Below are 16,264 nucleotides of genomic sequence, written 5' to 3'. Positions count from 1 at the left end.
TAATCAAATGAAAAGATGCATAAGAAATTCAAACTCAACTCCAACCTCACACAAAGATGAAGATAACTTTTACTAATTTGCTGACCACCTGACATCAGGTATTTTCTAAAATAACTGCAAGCATAGGTATGAAGAATTCCATTCCGAAACAATACCACAGTGGTTTACCAATACCACAGGGATTTTCCTTTACCCCATCTGTTTTCCCCCTTCTTCCCTTCTCAGATTTCATTATATACTATGACAACTTCCCTTCCTCGGCCCCCAGCTCCAAGTCCAAAAGACTTGTGAAGAGTGAATGATGTTAATCCAAAGGCAAAAGAGTTGCAATCAAAATAATTCTTTGGAAAGTAAGAAGTCTAAATATCCAGAGATTTGCTTTCACCAAAATGTTCCAAAGCTGTTTCAGGAAGAATCATAACTGAGCACTGCAGGAAATTTCACTGCTATAAAATAGACAAAGAATGCATTCAAGATGCAGGCAGATACAGAAGAGTAGGGAACAGCTGAGAAGCTACCACCTTCCATGCTATGTAAACATGACCTTTACAGCTGATTAGATCTTCTTCTGTGGCTTACATAATGAATCATCCTTTTTTTTTTTTAATTAAAAAAAAAAGAATCTTATTACCTTTGTTTTTTGCTAGTGGAGATGGGGGTTGCTCTGTAAACACATCTGGGGGAGGGGCTTCTGGGTGGTCAAAGTCTTTTTCCATAGTTTCTATGAGTCCAGTGAGATCTGAATCCTCTGAGCTGTGCCTCCTGCTGCTGGCACACTCGGCATGAGGCGGGCTGAGAAGCGGTAGCTGTGGCAAAGCACTTTCAGTCTGTTGCTCTTGCTGCTGGGACCCAGATCCTGGGGGTTGCTGGAGGGGCTGCTCTGCCAAAGCCGTCGTCTGCTGCTGTGTTGGCTGCTGGTTCTGCCTTGTGCCCTTGGCTCTTTTGCTTGCGGCATGCGTCTGAGCTGTGGCACCTGAATCCAAGGTAAAGGGGCCTGATCTGTTCACTGACTGCACGGAAGTTGTTTGTGCTGAAGTCCTATTACTAGGCATGTTTGAACTGTTTTTGGATTTGATGTTTTCAACATCAGGTGCATTTCTATTGCTGTGAAGGTGTGCTGTTGCACTGCATTGTTTATGATTCCCTGCACTGGATCGTGAAGATGAACTGCCTGTTCCATAGATCCCTCTGGAAGGACCATGATTAGAATCTGATCCAAGCGCGTTCAAGCTGGAAGAACAAGAAGTGTTTAAATGTACTTCACAATGTTTTAGTTCTTCTCCATGAAAAAAAAGAATCACTATGTCCAAAAGAAACTTTTAATTATACTTTTCTTGGCATATAAACAACAAAAATGCCTAAAACTTCTTTGACAAGCTTTTACCATTCCCTGTTCACTTGCTCACTGTACACATAAGCAAAAATGGTTAAAATGACAGTCAACGTATATGTTGAGGGGAAAAGAGAAGTCTTGTTTATTTTTTAACTTAAGACAAAAGGGAAAACTTTTGGCCTGCTATTTTTCTGCAGTCTATACTTTACCTTCTAGAGCGTTAACAGAAAACCACGCAGGATTTGTTTTGACAGAATATTCTTCACAACCACAAAACCTGTTTTTTGTAGCCCATTATCTCTCAATCCATGGAAGAATCTCTATTCATTCACCTGTTCTAAAGAGTCTATTTCTTTCTAACTGGTCTTATAACTAAAAGGGGGGGGGAAGGGAGAGGAAAACAAACCCAAACCCATACATACTTTCCATCAGACGAAATTCCAACTATTCTCCTGAGATCAAGTGGTCTTCCCATATCGAAGGGTGGGCCTGAGGCCTCGAAAGACAAGCGTCTTCTAAATGGCTCCCAGATTCCTTGAGCTTCTAGATAGGCTGTTCCGATTACTAGGAGAAAGAGTACACTGCACAGAAGAGAGGCACTCAGTTAAGTATTGCTACATTTTGAGCATTTTAAGGCTTATGAATTTAATCAAGCATGACAAAAAGTTTGTATCTTATACAGAAAAGCTGAAAACTGCATCCAACTCACATTTCTGTCTAACAAACATAAAATACCTAGACCTAACATAACATACACAGCAATAAAACTGAAGAGCAAAGTTGAGATGTAGGTCTGGTCCCAAGTCCCCCATTTCAACCCAAATGAAAAATTTAAGATTGAACTGAAATACTAAAATGGCATCCAGAAGGTCACCAGCTCTCATGGATTTGGTACAATTCCACATGAAAAGGAAAAAACCTTCCCAGCAAATTGTGCTGCAGTTCAGAGAACTAAAATGAAGGAGCGCTATTTCAAGTTTTACAATTGCATCTGCAGTGGTGTTTAGGAGCTCTTCACTTACATAACGCACTGCAGTGAACTGTATTTCTCATGAAGCAATTAAATCACTGCAGAGACATTCAGCACAGCGCTACAGATCTCATCTTCTAATGGTAGGAAATTTCAAGGGGGAGGAGACAGCACTGATGACTAAAGACTGCCTTGCCTATTACCCTAGAATATTTGTGCAAAATTAACTTTGCATTAGCAACTTCAGCTTCTGTTCTCCCAGATCCAACCGGTGGTTTTTGTAAGCCAAATGTTATGAAAAAGGACATCCATTCACAGAAAGTGATGAGATACTTGGTGAATTCGAGCTGTCTAGAAGAATTTGATATAGATATCATCTTTTATATTTTAACTGTCAGCAAAAATTCAAGCAGCTCTGGAGATCAACCCAGCTGATTTTAGCTGCTTATCAGTAGCTTTTCCCATCCCAGGGATTAAAATGGATAGCAGATACATAACCATACAGCACAGTGCAGGCAAAATAAATTTCATCTGAGGTACTAACAAGCAACAGAAAAATTAAAGAAATAGAACAAGCTTACACAAACTCCCAGCCAAGAGAACACCACCTGCCTTGGACACTATGCCCGCAGATATACTGCTACTTCGGGGATGAGAAGAATGAGGTGTCACCACCAGCACTAAGAATTATATTAGCAATATCTGAAAATATCATAACGCTGATACCAACATGATTACTGCATCTCTATAGCACTATACAAACTCGAGACAGGGCACAGAGCTTTGGTGCCACAGGTGTGACACAGGAGTGGGTGCAACAAATGGTCAATCACCACAAGGGCTTCTCCTCTGCCACCCTCAGGAGAAGAACCATACTGCTTTTACCAAAGCAAACTTTGTTGTTTTGATAAATGAGTATCAGCTCTGAAATTAAAAAGTAAACAAGCATGACAAAACCACAGAATAATTTTTTTTTTTTTTAAATAAAATGCTCTTTCTTATCTTGGTGGGGTGATGGTAGGAACAGTGCTGGTCCACTTTATGTTTGTCCACACAAACTAGGGATTACTTTGTGATTATACAGAAGTGTGTTGGTGGCAACAAGCAAAACTCCGTATTAGCATATGCTGAAAGATAGAGGATGTGTGCCTGTTCCTTGGAGTATGAGGTGGTCACATTAGGACTCCTCTAATTTGCTGCTGAGAAGTGTTTTCAACTTGTAGGAAAAAAAGTGAAAGGATTAGCATTTGGTTTTGTGAAGTCTGATTAACAAATACAGTACATATAAAGTTACCCAGGCAAACTACACGTGAGCTGAGAAATGTTATTCACTCTGCCAACAGACAGAGCAGAAATTAAGTTTGTGCATTTCTAGCAGATATATAGAAGAAACACAAAATAAGATCAAAATATTGCGTTCATGTCGAAGTCCCATGGAACCAAAGAAAAAGAAGCACACTTCTCTATTTCTTTTATCAATCCCTAAACAAGGAAAGACAGCCTAACTAAATACTTACACAATGCAGTACAGCAAAATCAATAAGCTAGCATCTAAATATGAAAAAAAGATGCAAGGCTTCATTTGCTACTAATGTAGTGGGATAATGCTCCAGATTTGCAGCACAGAGAAAGACCACTTTTTCCATAACAGACATCAACAGCAGCAATCCATCTCACCCTCCAATACAGGCTTCAGGCCACCACCAAAAGTAAAACATCCGTCGTTACTGATTAAGTTTCTACCCTATTGTTTTCTCAAGATAAATGTAGTGGGGAAAAGCATCTTACATCCAAGGAAATGAGCAGGGAAGCACTGTTTATAATCTCAGGTTTTGAAAAATACAGATAGATCTATACCTAGGTTAGACTAGGAAAACACAATGGAACTTTCAACTCAAATTTCAACCAGTCACTTTGAGGGGAAAAAAACAGCACCACTATACTCCTACATAACCTCAGAGTGCTCAGTGTAGCAGACAATGCCCTTCAGGTTCTCAGAAATTCCATTATTAGTATCACCAGTTGTCTGCCGCATACAAGTGGCAGCAAGTTAAATTCATCTAAGGCACCTGCTAAGCTCATTGAGTCACTGCCTGATATCTTTGTAAAGCACAGCACTGCAGAAGGATGCTTCAACCTCTACAGGAATTCACTGCTAACAGTGCTCTAATACCTAATTCGATTCAAGTCTGGCTTAATCAGTTGTCAAAAATCCACAAATTATCACAGCTAACAGGATCTTGCCTAACAGCCCCAAGCAATAAACATATTCTGTCCTCATTTAAAGCAGAAAGTCAGTACTCCTCAGCCTAAAGCTGTTCACATTAAATCCCTGACAGCTTTTATTAATTGTTCTCCTTCTGCCACATCACATACTACTCTAAACACAGCATGTATTGAATACACATGCCTTTTTTCTATCATCTATATTTAAGTAAAGGTACCTCACACACATATACTGATAAGAAAAGAAATACACATTACCTCATTATTCCTGAGGTAAGGATGTACAGTGCCAATTCCCAGTTGGGCCTGGGCAACGCTTCTGCACATGTTGCTAGCATATGATATGGAAGGGATGCATTCAAGATAAATATGAATTCAGAGCCTCCTGCTGTGATGAGTTTTAATTCACGAATTACTCTGGAAGCAGTGAAATCTGGTGTAAACCTGAAAACAAAGTAAAGCATGTATATATACACATACAGACACACACACACAAAACCCAACAGCAGCTATACCTAAGCAATGAAACTGATCATTTAAGTGAGCTACATTTAAATGAAAATGCCATGCTTTTTGAAAACATCACTACATTTGTCTCATCACAAACTGAGATCGTTGCAACAATGCTAGTGAAGTTTCACTGCCTGCAGTATCTTGGACAACCTCTTGCATAACAGTAGCATCTTCCGAACTGTTTAGATACTGTATTCCAAATAGCTGAGTTTAAACCAAGCAGAGACAAAGAATAATCTTTGGTGCAGAGATCTTTTACAATAAAAATGAGCAGAATTAACCTATTGTTGTCATTAAAGCAACAGACAAAATATTCAAGACTGAAATGCTGTGCTTTACGATTTTAATCCTTACATCAAGGGCTTTTCAGCATGTACTGCAATGCAGCAAAAATATACATAAATCTAGATCTCATGTGCATTCATAACCCAAATGAAGGAAATGGATAAAAAGCTGTGTTGTAGTATTATTCCAACTCATTAAATTGCATTTACTGGACAGTAACAAATATAACACTACAGTCAGTCACAGAGACTTAAAGTTTTTTAAAGAACAAGTATTGCCTGCAAGAAGAGAGGTTTTATACCTTAAGCTGTATTAAAAAAAACCTCAAAGCTTAATTAAGAACCCTCAGAATTCAACCAATATTCACTGCCTTTGAAAATACAATTACGTATACCAAATTCCTGATATACAGCTCCATTCAGATAAAAGAAAAAAAACAACACTTACAATATGACTATGTCTTTAGAGGCATTGACACTTAGTGCAAACTCTTGACAGTTAAGTACTTTAAATCCATATCCTTCACATGTATAGCCACTGATTTCCATAGTTTTCACGTTAATCTGCAGCTGCCCTGTGTTTTCCACTTTAAACGTTCTTCTGAGCGTGAAATTTGGTTCTTTGTATTTCATTTCTGAAAACAGATGAAAGTAATTAGTGCTGTGCTAAAATGATGTTCTTCACTACATACATCTACAGCAGAAGGGAGTCTTTCAGTTTCACATCAGGAAAAAGAACTGGCAAGGCCACAGAAACCTTGCATAACCTGCAGGAACAGGTTTCTGCTGTCAGACTGTTGTATGTTTGCACAGCTCCAGAGCACTCCAACTCTTCAGGGAAAGAGATGAAAAGCCCTAAGTCTGACAGTGCTACTGCCTAACAAAAAGCACCTCAGCTATAAAAGTTCTGTGATGCACTGCTTAGTGTAGAGGTATTCAGTGACAAGTCCCAGCACTTGCAGAATGAAAAGTTATCTTTTTCTACCTTAAAGGTAAAATCGATTGCTAAGCTACATTAGCCAAAAAAACCTCACCAAATGCTAAATCACAACGTGTAGAGAGGTAATGATTAAGCTTTACTTGAAATTTTCTTACTCGTTCCTCAAAAAAAGAAAAAAATCTCAGATAGTAATTAATACAGTACATATGGAAATCTGCTAATTAGTAATGCAGATTTTTATAGCAGGTAAAAACTAAGCTGCTTTTGCCAGATCTTTTAGAAATACAAATACCGTCTGGCCCTTCTCCCAGAAGCAATCCTGGGGGTATGGAGCAGAAAGCCTCTGACCCCAGAACAGAATTTGCCTGCACTTACTTTTCAAAGAGCAAACCCTTTTTGTTTTTCCCTGCTGGCCATGTGCAGATTTTGAGCGTCAGGGGGAAAAAAGAACACAAAACTACAAAACAGATAGAAACCATGATGTCTTTTTTCCTAACATTCAGGAATAATACTTAATTCCAATATTCTGCTCAAATTTTCACCTCTTACATCTTGAATTCTATTGGACAAGGAACTTCCCAGTTTTCCTAACTTTCATATTAAAATTTAAAAGATCAACTATATTATTTTTCTGCCTAAATTAATAAGCAATGTTAATATACTTAAAGGAAAAAACCTCTGACACACTGGAATAGGGAAAAAATGTTTCCACGCATACATGTTTTAAGTTGTACATTTAAAACGTGTTTCATTTTCTCTTCAGCACAGCAGTTCACAAAGTACTCACTTTCTGAACAGTCTTTTAATAGTGCTTCCGTGATTTTAAAGCGTAAAGAACTTCCAAGACCAGGAGGTTTGCCTGCAACCTTCAAGCTCTCGGTTGTTCCCTGTCCTTGTACCATTATGGCATCTATTACAGTCAAATTATTTCTGTATTAAAAAAGTAAAAGAGAGATAGTTGGAAATATTCACGAAAGGATTTTGCAGTTCATTGTTCCTGCAAGCTTCTCTACAGAATATGAAGTGATATCCCAGCCCAGATAATTCCTCACAGTACAAAAAGAAGTAGTGTCAGTTGTCATAAACAGAATTCTTGCAAGTCTAAAGCCTAAGAAAGCACAACAGAGCATGCAAGTAATAAGGATGAATTAGTTATAGTTTATATTTCATCATCATTTTAAAGTATCACATGATAGAAAAAGTAAATATTTATGCAAACAGAGTTCTTCACCAGCAAGATTGAAATAGCAGCTTTATCTTGCAAATGGTACCTGCAACTAGATACCCTGCCTCCAAAGTAGTACAGTGTGTGTTTAAGGAAATAAGTCTGAATATACGAATTATATTTTTATATTAGTAAATACATACTGAATACAGCTGAATTACTGTGAAACAGATTTACCCTAAAAGTAATTGTGGTTTCTTCTCACACATGATTCTGTAATTACCCTTATAAAAGTGAGCTCCTGACAGACAGCAAGCATAACCATACATGTAAATAAAGACACATCAGAAATTCAAACTCATTTCAGAAATATCCACCATACCTGATAACAATTAATGATGAAACAGTTTTGTTAAGAACTGGAGTGAATTTTACTTTGACCGACTTTCTTTCCCCAGGTTTTAACATTAGGCTTAGAACTGAATGACGAGCCAGGCCTTTTGTAAGTCCGACAGTGCTCTGCAGAGGCTGGACCTTAACAGAGCAAGGAAAACAAAGTAATACTTTCATAGAACATATGTTCAGGTAGAAAACTGCTTGCATTCTATAAAAGCTTCTCACAAGAACAAATTAACAGCATGTTTCGTTGAGTTGTTTTAGTCAGAAATAGACTTCTAGCACAATAAATTCCCTATAAGTCAATCACCTGACAAGCAGAAGAAACAGCATGACAGCACAAAGCTAAGCTATACAAACGTAGACTCACAAAGCTCTAACACAAAAAGGAGTTCTGAAGTTTTTAAATGTGTATTTTTAACACTAACCTAACAGTAAGCCACTATGCAGCACTTTTATTTATTTTTTTAACTACTACGGAAACATGTTTGAGAATACTGTTTTCAAGAGTAAAGAAGGAAAAGGGGAGGAAAAAAAACAGACAAAATAGAAGGCCTATTGAAAAAAGTATATTTCACCTAGTTTCCCTTTAGATGCAATGTAAGCATGAGATTGCTAATCTAAAACTAATTGTAAATGGAGGAGAAGTGCATATATATTGGATGAGAAATGGAAGTGATCAGAATGTCACATGCTCTGAAAACATGCATAATTAAGCCTATACACAAAACATAAGAAACAAAAAGGTTTAAAATAAAGAACAAAGCAATAGAAAATTCAGTACTTTGCTAACTTTAGAGCTACAAACCACAACACTGATAAAGCAATCCCTGGTATCAGTAAGAGAATGAATAAAAATGTGTCAATACAGTTTTTCTGCAACTTCTGCATTTGTATTAACATAAGTATACAGTGAAAATTAAAATGCAACTGTTACATTCAAAATACTTTCCTACTTTCTTAAGATTACCCAGCAGATGTATCATTTTTTAATACATGCATGACTGAACTCTTCTTAAACACTAAAACTGCATCTAAAGAATACAATGGAATACTTACACAATTTCTGAAGACCTGGAATTCTAGAGTCCTCAGGTTGAAATCCATTGGCTTACTCAAATTAAACCTGAAACAAACACACAATTTCTCTTTTCCCCCCGGTTCATGAAGAAAACAACTTACTTGTGCTTATTACAGACATTAGCACAAATCAAGAACTTATGGAAGGACTCAAACAACACACAGCTGACAGAATCATTTGGCTTTCCTTATTTTTTTTTTCTTATTACTTCAAGTTAAGGGGAAAATGTAAACATTTTTAACTCAGCATAAATTCAGTTGTATGTTCAATGCAAACCACTTTAGATTCAATGCCCAGCTAGGCTGATTCGAGTTCTAGAAATGGACAACAATAAGCAGCAAAAAGCTGTGTGCAATTTTTGTAAAGTGCATTTTGCTGGAGAGTGAAAATGCCCTATGTACTCTAAAACAACACTTACCGTTCTAGCATTTTATCAGCAAACATGGATGGGTTAGAGTACAGGGCTACAGGAAGGAACTGAACATACACAGGAACATCAGCTGGATTTTCTAGAAAAATTTCTTCTTCCTAATCAGAAACACAATGTTTGCAAAGTTTACATTTGGTTAATTGTAACTAGAAGAAGCTATTAAAACAAAAATTGAGGCTATCAACAAATAACTCACTGATGAACTGTTAGTATTGGTGAGTGGGAAGCTCAACTGGCGTGGGGAGCTAAGTATGGAAGGCCAGGCCATTTCTGCGGTAACTGTCAACCGAACATCCTTCTGAAGATCTGTGTCCACTTCAAATACTGCATTCAGCCTGTAAAAAATAGTTATAAAACTTACTTTACAGGAGTAAAGTGGCAAAAGCCTGGATAAAAGCAATCCTGGAAAATGCAGAGTGCTTAGAAGCACCCTGAAAACAGCATTAGGGTATAGCAACAACTATCAACAGCATAGTTGAGAAGATGCACATTATGTTTATTTAAACATCACCCCCACCTCAGAGATCTGCCCATATCTGCCACTAATAGAAAATGCAACAGAAACCCCCAAAACTTGCTCTAGGAGGCCAACTGAAAAATTCAAAAAGATGTTCACTACTTAAACACTGTCATCAACATCCATTCATCCATTCTAAATTCTATTAGACTGTAAAGATAGGGTGACCATAAGATACAACAGGACTTGGAAAAACAGCAGAGAAAAATGTGGAAACAACGGGGTATGTGCCTATACTCACAATAACAAATCTAAATGAAATCTGAAATCGGGTCACATTACTTTTTCCATAACTGAATGAAGTTCTTTGTTATTAACCAAACTGCACAACAGACTTGATCCCTTGGTTACTCCATGAGCTCTCCACAAGCTGAAACATGACTAGCTACTGAGTTCTCCAGTCAGCAAAGCAAACCAAATGCCAAGCTTAAAACCTGGAGAAGTATTCTGGAGAGAATCTAAATCTAAATATCCAAGTCAGAATCTATTCAGAAGGAGCAGGTTCTCCTTTGCCAAATGCTATCTTGGCTAGCTAGGTGATTTTAAAAAGCATCAGACATTCCCCAGTTCTGCTGTTTAGTCAGAAGTAGTTTTTAATGGTGTTTTCCTCTACTGTCTTACTGCAGATGACAGAATATTCTTGTAGAAAATTCAGTTTACAACAAATTAATTCAAGAGTTGTTTAAAAAAAAAAAAAAAAAATCAGTGTTATAACAATGAAGCTACTTGCAATTACTTTGTCTTTCTGTAAATATGCAAATTTAAAAAAAAAAATCAGTCTGCATGCTATCACCACAAAAGACATCACTTACTGTTAAAGCAAACATCTCTTGAAGCTTAATCAGCTTATGTATGTGAAAATGGATGTTTGAAAAGGTATGCAAAAGCCTCCAAATATTAGATAGCAACGATTAATCACTTACTAGTTAGCATTACCCAAGGAGAAGTATCAGACAACTAGATTATTAACTGAAATACAATAAATACAGAATAGCAGCACAAAACCTTATGAAAACCTAGAGGGGTGTTAAGCTTACTATTTTAGAAGAGATTAAACAGGGATGCTGTGTACAATATAACTTGTTTTAGAAAAGATTTGCAGAACAGAGACTGTCCTTGCTCTTGCCGTTCTTTATGAACTGCAGTACGCTCCAGTCAACAATAATTACTAAGGCTGTGATTGACTTGAAGAAGTTGTTATTTAGTGGCAGTATTTTTAACTTTTTCAATTTTCTCTTTCAAGCTTTTGCAGAGAACACCAAGTAGCTGTTTTTTGTTCTCTCTCAAAAAGCACTCCAACATATTTAAAAAAAAAAATACCTCTGTATTTTATAATACCACATGTAACAGAATTACCTAGTGATTTATGGGCTGAGGAAGTAAAAGGCATAGAACACTTACCTATGGCTTGAGTTCTCTTTTATTTCTGTCCACGCTTTGAACAAGTTCTCATGCAAATCCCAGTCAGAATCCCACATATCTTCTTGCATTGCTAGGCTGTGCTGAACTTTAGATTCCGCTTTAAAAAACATAATATATTTTTAAACCCAATGTGTAAAATCACTGCTTAAGGGGAAAACAATTATTTGTAATTTTCATTAACAAGAGATATTTACTTACATTTAGATAGAAAAGGCAATCCTACATAACAGTGATCCCCACATTGTAAACCAGGATCAAAATAAATATTTGCAATCTGCAAAACAGTAAGAGCAGACCAAATAAGAAATTGCACAGTAAACTCGATGACTGAAGAAAGAAGGAAGATTTCTGATGACCACACTCATATATGCAACACACAAAAGGGGAAGAATATGACAACTTGTAGAAGCAGGCAAAAACAAACCTTTGACTTCTTTCCTGACTCCAGCTCTTCTTTATTACTTCTCAGTCTCTTATAATAAAACCTTACATCTTCAGACAGGGAACGTATGTGCTGTATTTTCACTTTCTGAGAGAAGGAGTTCATAATGTTCAGGCTCTGGTGAACTACTTTCCCCTTAGGAAAAAAAGGGTGAAAAATGGTGTATCTATTATTATGCATTTTCCCTAGCATATGTATTTATTTTCTTATGCAGACTGGCAAAAATGCTACAGCAGAGTTGAGATATTAAACTGAGATTTTAACAATGTTCTCTTAAAAAAAATGGCTTTCCTTTTTTTTTTTTTTTAAATAACACTTTGGGGTAGGTTTCCATGAATATGATTTCTTCCTCTATCTGTTTCCAAACATGGTTTGTCTCTCTTTCAAAAGAAACACGCTTTAAGGTTTTTGGAGAGCTAGGACGTTTCTGTTTAGTCACATGATGTTTTAAGAGAGGCAGGGGAGGAAAGGCAAGAGAAAGCCTTGGTGTTATCAGAGTCCAGATACAAAAAGACAATCTTTTTGTAACGAATTCAGAAAATAGTCACAACTGTTTAGAAATTATCTTAAAGGAGCACTTGAGTGAAGCTGCAGATTATCAACACACCAGGTGACAGAGAACATTTTACAGAATGTTATACAGAAGTATAACCTTCCCTTCCCCTCCCTATGAAATGAAGGCACCAAGCTATCAAACTACCTTGAAAAAATTATGATGAAAAAACTAAGTTAAAAAGTGTGCTTCCCCCTCCCCCCATCATACCTTTACATTTTGTCTTTTAGGTAGAAAACATACAGTTTTAACTGTGTCACAGCCAGAAAGGTTGCAGTACTCAAAGCTCTCCCTGTACCCCCAACCCCCTTTTAAAGCTCACTCCAGTTTGATCTTGCTTATAAAGCAATGATTCTGCAGGCATGCCTTTCACCTTATCTCAACAGCCAGGCCTGATAAGGATATGGCAAACAATAAATGAAAAGAAGAAGTGAAAGGCTAGACAGAATTGGTGACAAGATTTCAGACCTATATAAGAGATAAATGCAGGCAAATTTAAATGCCAAGAACTATCTTTTAACAAAGAGGTTTTAATGTTCCCCTTAAATCAATACTTCCTTTAAAAAAAAGAAAATCAGAAGTGGAGAGATGAACTTTGCAGACTCAAAATTTAACTACAGCCTTGGGAAACAGTCACTTAGCAAAACAGTCTCAATAGAACCAACTGCAGAGGGAAAGAAACTGCAAGAGTAATTCTGTAAATAGTACAGTACTGTTAAACCGAACAGGAAGTACAAATGACCATGTGTGCTTCACCTACAGAAAGCTGAGTAACCAACCTTCACCATTGGGCAAGATGAAGGTTCAGTAAATTCTGCAGAACAAACGAAAAGGATTTTAGTAAGTTCTCTATGTAGCTTTAAAATATTGAAGAGCAGGTAAGACTACCATGCATTAATAAAAAAAGATTTTTAAAAAACTTGCTAAAGAGACATTTAGCAGAGTTTCTCAGAAAAGCTTCATTTGCGATAGAAAGTTAGGACAGGTGGCACTGTAAGCTAACAGTGCAATTACACAAGTACAAGTCAGCACAGAAAAGGTGCTTATGTCAAGTCAGTGATCATCAGAAGGCCTGTATGCACCATTCGTGTACTGCAGACAGATTTTTACAGTATACCAGCAATGAGACTTAGGTGCAAATACATTAAAATTACAGACAGCACTGGGAACTGGGCAGCTGCAGGAGAATTACACCCTAGGTATGAGATGAAAAACAAGCGTTACTAAAACTGTAGTGCCTAGTTATTCCTGGATTTTATAGCAGTCAGATTTCTCTACTGCAAACTGGAACAAGAACTAATGCTATTTTAGGCTTATTCTCTGAAGTTATGGAGGCATTACTGAACAACTAGATGCAAGAAGATCATGAAGTCAGTAATCACAAGTTTAGTTTGAAAGTAAACCAAGAAAAAAGAAAAGCCAGTCTGCTTTCAATGTTCTCAAATATCAAAAGAGGTAAGTGTTCAACGAACAGAAGTAGCTACTAAAGCCAACTGCTCTAAGAAGAACAAGTTTTGAACACAAGGCAATCTAGAATTCTGTCTAAAGTGATAATGCTCTCTAAATTCATACTCCCAAATAAAATTCAGTAGCTCAAAAGTCCCCTGAATTAAAGTGTGAAAAAAAATTACCTGAGAAGAACATGATGCCACTAAAAGCTACAGCAGTCTCAGGTTGAAAGAAAATGGACAGCAATGATACTACCTCTTACAACCTGAGAAATGCAGGTACTAAAGAACAAATAACGTCTTCCAAAACAAAAGAAAACCCGAACAAAATAAAGGTGATGAAGAATACAGGACTATATCCAGGTGCACCTAGAAGCTTAGATATTGGTCAGAAGAATCGTCGATTTTTTAAAACTTGCTCCATTATGGCCCAAAATTTAACAAATGGAGGTATTATTGAGGTATTCAAGAGGGACAATGACCTTGACGGGGTACAGGAGATATAAACTAGGATACAGAACATGAATTGCTTCGTATTTAAGCGAAAGAAAAGGAAACAAACCATTAAGTTTTTGTTTATTGAAGACTTATGGAGCAGTACAGGGATGAAGCTAAAAGATAAAAGTAGTCAGTGCAATAAATATCCTGATAATGGTAAAGCTGTATAGTAAAATAGGAAACAGATCCTAAAGATAGAAAATAACAAATGAACCATGCAACTTCAGGAGTGATGATCTGACCTTGACAGTAACAAGACTTCAGAGAAATTTGCGAAGCAGAGTAAAAGGGAGATGGAATGGATCATGAGACAAATGTGGCAATGATTTGCTAAAGTCCCATTGACTGGCCTGTTCTCCTCTGATGAATCCTATTGCATTATTATTATTTTTTTTTTTAAACTGTCATTTATCTACTGGGCATGAGGTAAAGCACTCGATAAAAGTGCCAGTGAAAAAATACTATTTAAGAATATACAAACTGTAAAATCAGCAAAAGATACTAAGCAGCTACTGCAAGATGAGGAGAGAACAGACAGTGCTCTAAGAATGAAAAAAATCAGGGCGAAATAATTAGTACATAGTTTACTGAAGATTGATCTAGGAATAAATATTCCTAGAATATTCATTGCTTTAGTACCAAAAAGCATAAAAAGAGACAAGTTTGATCCTGCAAAGTTAAGAGGTACTTTCAGAATCAGAGAAAGATCAATATGGCATACAGATTGACCTGTGGACCTTGAGTAAGGAAAATAGTCTGAACTCAACAATAGCCAAGTTAAGATCGTGAATTTAGGCTCTAGTAAGAAGTTTATTTTAAAGGCTTAAGCCTCCCTGTTTGAAAAGGCAAAGCAGGTAGAGAGGAAGATGGCCTGTATATGGTCATTGATCCACAACACGTTAAGACTAGACAGGACAGATAAGGAAACAAAATCATTTCCACCAACACACATAACCTGAGGCATCCTCTCTGAAGATAATTAAGACCTCTAACGAATGTGGTAAAACTTCACTCAGATGACGTGGTACATTTGTGATTACTCACTAAGAAAAGAGAATGCTACACATGGAAGATTACAGAACGGGACATACACAATATGTAAAGCTGGAGAAAACAAGAAAATACCTTTTTGTTGGGTTTTAACTATCAACAAGCCACAGCACATACACTGTTCCACATCAATGTCAAGTGCTAAAAAAAAGGGGTGGGAGCTAATTAATCTTAATAAAGATCAAGGACAGTGCTCATATGGGATAAATGGTTACGAAGTTACAAGGAATAATTGTGGACTGAAAAATGCAGGAATATTTGCAGCTATTGTAATTACAGTCCTGGAGTAACTTTCTAGCAGGAAGAAGGAAGAGTCATCATCATCAGATAAAACAAACAGTAATAATGAAATAGAAATAAAATAATGTAAAAATGCTCAGGGCCCCAAAGAGAATAAAAAAAAAAAAAAGCGGCCAGAAGAAATCTAGACCCTTATCCCACTAAGAGAAGTTGGAAAAAAAACTTGGCTATGAAGTACAATACTGTGACAGAGTGGTTACACAGAAAGCAGCTCTGAACTATTGTGTCTAAGCTAAACCAAGCATGAAACAGAACATGTTCACATAGACAAGTCATATAAGTGACAAGAGATGCCTGCCAAGTAAGCATCAAGCCAGGCACTGGTTCAAGTATTTGTACAGCATAGATGCGCCCAGTCTGTTCAGGAAGGTGCTTTTTGTAAGACGCTGATGGCAAACCAACCTGCAAAAAACAACCCACCAGTGACAGCTTTCTGGAAGGCATTACAAAGACAACTTAGATGTACAAACCGCTCAGATCCAGAACACCCATCTCTAGGAGGGACACTATTTTGTTATTATTGACACACTCTCAAGTCAAGTATTTCTTAAAATTTTCCCAAAACTTCACAGTATTCACTAGCAAAGTCACTAGCAAAGACACTGGAGAACTTTTTGGAGAGCTGCTATTTCAAAATACATTGAAGATGGCTTTAACTTATCAGAAAATAGCCGTATTTCTATCTTGCTGTTTCCA

The 16,264-nt window shown here is 36.9% G+C and overlaps 1 protein-coding gene across 1 annotated transcript in view; it reads right to left on the bottom strand.

Moving 5' to 3' along the window:
• The window catches only part of TMEM131 (transmembrane protein 131), a 91,823-nt gene that overhangs the window by 14,223 nt on the left and 61,336 nt on the right, over positions 1–16,264 (bottom strand). The window contains exons 20-31 of the mRNA XM_042810683.1: positions 11,702–11,854; positions 11,476–11,551; positions 11,257–11,374; positions 9,535–9,673; positions 9,327–9,436; positions 8,887–8,953; positions 7,814–7,965; positions 7,054–7,196; positions 5,775–5,961; positions 4,788–4,973; positions 1,756–1,914; positions 632–1,230 (exon numbers count right to left, since the gene is read on the bottom strand). Coding sequence (XP_042666617.1) covers positions 632–1,230; positions 1,756–1,914; positions 4,788–4,973; positions 5,775–5,961; positions 7,054–7,196; positions 7,814–7,965; positions 8,887–8,953; positions 9,327–9,436; positions 9,535–9,673; positions 11,257–11,374; positions 11,476–11,551; positions 11,702–11,854 — 2,089 coding nt within the window. The remainder of the gene's footprint in view (positions 1–631; positions 1,231–1,755; positions 1,915–4,787; positions 4,974–5,774; positions 5,962–7,053; positions 7,197–7,813; positions 7,966–8,886; positions 8,954–9,326; positions 9,437–9,534; positions 9,674–11,256; positions 11,375–11,475; positions 11,552–11,701; positions 11,855–16,264) is intronic.

Source organism: Centrocercus urophasianus, unplaced genomic scaffold, assembly GCF_019232065.1.
Source record: "Centrocercus urophasianus isolate 14NV4802_14NV808 unplaced genomic scaffold, USGS_Curo_1.0 seq_12, whole genome shotgun sequence".
NCBI classification, from domain to species: Eukaryota; Metazoa; Chordata; class Aves; order Galliformes; family Phasianidae; genus Centrocercus; species Centrocercus urophasianus.
The sequence above is the reverse complement of the archived record's forward strand: the minus strand, read 5'-3'. Positions and strand labels throughout refer to the sequence as shown.